Consider the following 6,322-nt stretch of genomic DNA (forward strand, 5'->3'; position numbering starts at 1 on the left):
TCATCAACAATGACAAAGCCATATCTTTTCCCACTTAGACTTGAAGTTTTTACAGGACCAAACAAATCAATATGAAGGAGTTCCAAAGGTTTGTGTGTTGACACAATATTTTTTGAATGAAAACTACTTTTAACCTGTTTGCCTTTTATGCAAGCTTCACAAATTGAGTCTTTTTCAAAATTAAGTTTGGGAAGACCTCTAACAAGATCTAATTTTGAAAGTGTTGAAATATTTTTCATACTTGTATGACCACATCTTCTGTGCCATAGCCATTTATCCTTTTCCTTAGATAAAAAGCAAGATTCAGATGAAAGATCATCTAAATAAAATGTATAAAGATTTTTGTGCCTTTTTCCTAGAAAAAGAATTTTGTCAGAAGATGGGATTTTTACAATACATGAATTTTGATTAAAACTAACTTCATAGCCATCATCACATAATTGACTAATGCTAAGAAGGTTGTGTTTTAATCCTTCCACGTATTGCACATTGTTTATAAAGATATTACCTTTTTTACCTATGGAACCAATACCTTTGATTTTTGCTTTATCATTGTTTCCAAAGGTTACAGTTCCTCCTTCTTTATTTTTGAAAGAGACAAAACTTTCCCTATCTCCAGTCTTATGTCTTGAGCAGCCACTGTCCAAGTACCAAGGCTTTTTCTTGAGAATCAGAAGACATTCCTGCATTATGCGTTAGTAGCCTTTTAGGTACCCATATTTCTTTGGGTCCTTTGTTGTTAGAAATATGATCTTTTGATATAGTGGTTTTCTTTTTGAAATAACAATGTTTTTCAAGATGATTTGTTTTCTTGCAATAACAACATTTTGGTTTGGTAATATTTTTCTCTTTTAAAATATTTTTTTCTTTTATTTGGATTTTAGTTCTATTTTTATTTGGAAGGAAAAAATTTTCATAGATCATTTGATTTTCAGATTGTTTAAATCCTAAGCCAGCTTTATCAAAGACCCCTGATTGAGATCCCATTATTTTTTGAAATGTTTCAATAGATTTTACAAAGGAGGTTATATCTTTAGTAAGAGTATCTACTTGATTTTCAAGATTTTCAATTTTATCTTGATTGTTAAGAGGTTTGATTTTTTCATTAATAACTTTCTGATGTAATGACAAACAAGAATATGCCTTTTGTAACTCCTTAATGGTTTCTAAATGTTTTAGGTTGGATTTTATTAGATCTTCTTTTTCAGTTTTAAGAGTGTGAATCTGTTCTTTTTGAGAGAAACATTTCTGAGTTTAGATGTTTGAATCTTCTAATAAATTGTCGAATAGAATTCCTATTTCTTTGCAGGTATAACAATAGTTTAGTGTATTTACCTCTTCAGAGTCGGAGTTAGTCATCAGGCATAAGTTGGCTTCCTCATCTTCGGCTTCGGAGTTAGAGTTCTCTGAGTCATCCCATTGTGTAAGCATGGATTTTTTAGATGAGAAGTTCCTATGAGTTTTGAGTGGACATTCTGTTTTGAAGTGTCCAAGTTTGTTGCATCCATAGCATGTAATCTTGCTTTTATCAATCTCAGGTTTTTGGTATTCTTTCCTGGGTTGAAATGATTTTCTGTTTTGATTTCTTTTTAAAATCATTTGTTGAATTCTTCTAGAGATTAAAGCCAAATCATTTTCATCCTCAGATAGAAATCCGGTATCTTCTTCAGTTGTTCCTTGTGAGGTGGTGATTTTAGATGCAGAATTTTGAGAGGTTTTAAGAGCTATCATTTTACCTTTTCTTTGTGGTTTATCTTCATTGAGGATACCTTCATGAGCACGAAGAGATCCTATAAGTTCTTCAACTTGTAGAATCTTTAGATCTTTTGCTTGTGATATAGCTGTTACCATAGGTCTCCAAATTTTTGGGAGACATCTTAGAATTTTTCTGATTCTTTCATGAGCAGTATAAGCTTTACCAAGTGATCTAAGTTCATTGACAATTATAGTGAATCTGGAGAACATTTCATCTATGGTTTCTTCTTCCTTCATTTCGAAGGTTTCAAATTTCCTGACTCCTAGATCAATTCTTTCTTCTTTAACATGATTCGTTCCTTCATGATGTATTTTGAGAGCATCCCAGATTTCTTTGGCAGTTGTGCATTCCTCTATCCGGTCATATTCTTCCCTGCTAAGAGCACATGATAATATAAATTGAGCTTTAGAGTTTAGTAGTACCTTGTCGTTTTCTTCTTTTGTCCATTGTGACTGAGTTTTTGGAACTGACGCAACTGTGTCTGTTGCAGTAGTCATTGGTGTGTAGTTGCCATTTTCAACCACATACCACATGTTGTTATCTTGAGATAGTAGAAACAATCTCATCTACCTTTCCAGTAGTAGTAGTCAGAACCATTAAAGTAAGGAGGCCTGTGTGAAGATCCTCCTTCAGCTATAAACTTTGTATCAGTCATTTCCTGTTTGATCGATTAACTCTAACACGGTTAAGTGTTCTGTATATTCAGAGCCCGTAGCTCTGATACCAATTGATGTAATAAGGTACGACACAACAAGGGGGGTTGGATTGTGTCCCTTTTAAAATTTATCTAAGTATTTAAAATGTTGCCTTTAATAAGAAGAAAAAGATTAGTAATAACTTTAGAGGTTTTAAGTAATTAGTGTTAATGTGTGTGATAAAGTATAGTTGTGAATAATATGAATAAAAGACAATAAATAAAGAACACAAGAAAACTTATCCTGGTTCACCAACTTGGTTAGTCCAGTCCCCACACCCTGTGAGATTATCCTTTATTGAATACTTCTTACAATAGCCTTTTTCTTCTATGTATTCTTAGCCTCACCAGGCTTACACTTCTGAATGATATAGCTTACAGATAGCTTACAAGATGATTGGTTTGTATATCTATGATATACTTTGTGATTTTATGAGGTTTACAATAAACTCCTAAATACTCTCCATATGGCAGTGAGTATTTTAAATATAGAATGTATGACTCTAATATATTTTTTATCACTTGTATGGTAGTGAGAGCTAAAGATAATATATAGAGAGTATGATTGCTTTGTGAATAAAGACTTTGGTTTTCTTTGTATGGTTGTGGATATTTTCGGTGCATGAGAATGAAGCATAAGTCTTGTTTTTATAGAGCAAAGCAAAGTGAGAAGGAAGTGCCGAGAGTTTCATTTGAGAAGTGCTGGTAGCTTTATCTTTGTATGACTTGGTCTTGGCTTGACTTGGTCTTGGTATTGCTGACATTCTGCAAGTTCTGACATTTGATCATTTCCACAAAGACTTATTCTTGGCACAGTAAATCTGGAGGAGTAACTCTGGGACGAGTAACTCTGGAACGAGTAACTCTGGGATGAGTAACTTTGGGACGAGTAACTCTGGGACGAGTAACTCTGGGACCGTGATTCTTGAGAGTAACTCTGGGGCCATAATTCTGAAGAGTAACTCTGGGGCCATAATTCTGGAGAGTAACTCTGGGGCCATAATTCTGGAGAGTAACTCTGGGACTGTCATTCTGAAGAGTAACTCTGGGACCATAATTCTGAAGAGTGACTTATTGAACTTCTGAGAATCCATAAGTTCTTAAAGCTTTGTTCTTTGTCAGCACAATCTTGAATCATCATTTTAACTCTTTGTTTGATAGAGACCATAAATTATTTAGATGATTAATTGATGAAATCACTTTGGAGTTTCTTTAGATAAAATAGTTTGTAATATTCAAAACATTAACAGAATATGTTTCAACAGGTTTGACAGGTTCTCTGCCGATACGCATGTTGCAAGCCTCCAAGATCCTTGAAATGATTCTAGCATAAGGAAGGCCAGAGGTGAGGGACCTTTGATAATCCATGTGATAGAGAAATACATATGCCCAATTCACCTTGATACGGTTTTTGATTGCGAACAACAGTTGCATCTCAGTGTCACCAATTTGAGATTGATTGGAACTTTTTGGAACAAGAACGTATGCGAGAAAATAGTGAAGCATACGATCACTAATACAAAGTTATTTGCTAGGTAGGATCATTCTTTGAGATGTGGCGAGCTGAGCACGTCGAGCATAAAACTTTGCCTGAGTGATGCGAGAGATGCTGAAAAAATAATCCATTTTGGTATAGTTTTCAAGAGCCGGAGTATTTGGCGTATAACCCGGTAAAATTCTTTCCCCAGCAGAAGGAATATCTAGACAGGTTCCTAATTCTTCTAATGTCAACCTAAGCTTAGTGTCATTAACCTTAGATGTTAGGATCAACCAAGTTCAATACGACAGTGAGCATAAAATTCTTTTACCGCGTCCGGGTAAATTGGACCGGAATCAGCTACGAGGTCAGCAAACCCCTGATATTGGAGAGGTTCTGGAAATCGAAAACTTTGAGATTGAAAGGTTATTAGATTACCACATTTTGGCTCAATTAGAGGGCGCTGTCGGAACTTTGCGAGCAACCTTCTTTGTTTCAGAGTGAGTTTTTTAGGGGCTGGAAGTTCCTCAGAGAGTTCAACAACCTTTTCCTTTTCTCTAGCTCTCTTGGATGATGCCATGGATGAAGCTTTGTGAAGTTATGGTTTAGAAAAATTATTTTCAGAATTGGGGTGGATGAGACCAAAGAAGTGATTTTTGAAGAAGTGCTTATGTGGGTTTTGGAATATATAGAAGATTGATGATTGTGATATTTTAATGAGATTTTGTTGGTAAGTGGAGAGATATGAGTGAATGGTCAAGGATAAGGGTCAAAGAATTGAGTTTCAAGGAGGAGGTAGATAGATGCAATGAATTATTTGACCAACCAATAAATAACAATGAAGAGAAATCATAAAAAATTTGAAAATCTGAACAGTGTAACCGGTTACATATAAGGCGTAACCGGTTACGCTCACTAGCTATAGCTAAACAGAGAGGCAAGAAAACCAAAACGAAAATTCGTAACCGGTTACAGCTAAAACCGTAATCGGTTATACTGAGTGAAAATGCAAAAATAAACGCAACTTCAATAAGGTAGGGGCCAAAAACACTTTTTCATAATTTTTGCACCTTTAATCATAAGACATAGTGGTGATAAAAACATGGAAACACATATAATATAAAGATACCATGTTTAAGCACATTTTGACCATATTTCAGCATATGAAAATATATTCTAGCATAATTTCACAAATGAAATTGTGAAGTTACTAAAAGATAGAATGTTGAGATATGTACCTAATGAAAATTCTGGTATCACACACTCGGATGTCATTCATGATGTCAAGACATCTGATCTGTTATTAATGTAGCAGAGGCAGAATAGAAAGATCCCCCAATTTTTAATTACCCCTAAACAGAAGTCAATTAGACCTGAGATCACATATGTTCAGTCAACATAACCAGATTGTAAAGTTTATATGGTTCTATAAAGGAACAGCTAACACTTCTGAACCTGATGTTATAAACGATGTTATAACATCCAAGACCGAACAAACAACACAATGCAGAAGATAAAAACACAGTTAATTGTTAACCCAGTTCGGTCTAACTACCTACTCTGGGGGATACCAAGCCAGGAAGAAGATTTCACTATCAGTAGTACTATTTTATGTAAACAACCTCAGGTTTACAAATAAACAACCTCTGGTTTACCTAGTCACTACCCAATGCAACCTTTATCTCAGACATCCATCCAAGACAAGAGAACCTATGCTCACTCCCTAGCGATACCTAACTGTTACAACCCTGCAACAGCTATTTACACAATTAACAATGAACAATAACTTGATCTTGCTTCACAGCTTCAATCAAGAATACAATACTCAACTCTTACCTACAGGTTTCGAGTGAGAACAATCACTTCTCTTACCTACAGGTTTCGAGAAGGACTTGGGAGCCATCCCACAACCTGGGTGGTCTACCTATAGAAACCCTAATGACTACATCTTTTCTAAACAAGGTTTTCTATCTAAAACTAGGTTACAAAGATTTCTATTTATAACCTGATCCCAGTTGGACTTGGTCTTACAAATCGCAGCACTCCTTGCTGTTACAAATCTGCAGAAATCTTCTGCTACAATCAAGATCTTTTTAATCATGAGTTTCCTAATTTATATCCTCAATTAGAAACTGCTGAATCTTCAATCTTCTGATCTGATTCTTCCCGAATCTTCAATCTTCATATCTGATTCTTCAAATATTCTTTTGACATTTAAATTTGCACCACATAGGATTACAAAATATTCCACGAATATCCTGAATCTATTGAGTAACAAACTGAATCTCCTTCCAGTTCTGCAGGCGCGATGTCATGAGTTGATGTCATGACATTCCATATAACATCTTGCTTGTACCTGTTTTGTTCTTTTTATATTTGCAAGATTACACTTATA

The 6,322-nt window shown here is 34.9% G+C and overlaps 1 protein-coding gene across 1 annotated transcript; it reads right to left on the bottom strand.

The window, feature by feature from the left end:
• Positions 1–1,254: 1,254 nt before the first annotated feature.
• On the bottom strand, positions 1,255–2,411 carry LOC131659453 (uncharacterized). The gene is made up of 2 exons (XM_058928644.1): positions 2,351–2,411; positions 1,255–2,297 (listed from the first exon to the last, which is right to left on the bottom strand). The coding sequence occupies exons 1-2, from the start codon at positions 2,409–2,411 to the stop codon at positions 1,255–1,257; spliced, it is 1,104 nt and encodes a 367-aa protein (XP_058784627.1).
• Positions 2,412–6,322: the final 3,911 nt, after the last annotated feature.

The sequence above is a fragment of the Vicia villosa genome, linkage group LG1 (assembly GCF_029867415.1).
Source record: "Vicia villosa cultivar HV-30 ecotype Madison, WI linkage group LG1, Vvil1.0, whole genome shotgun sequence".
Taxonomy (NCBI): Eukaryota; Viridiplantae; Streptophyta; class Magnoliopsida; order Fabales; family Fabaceae; genus Vicia; species Vicia villosa.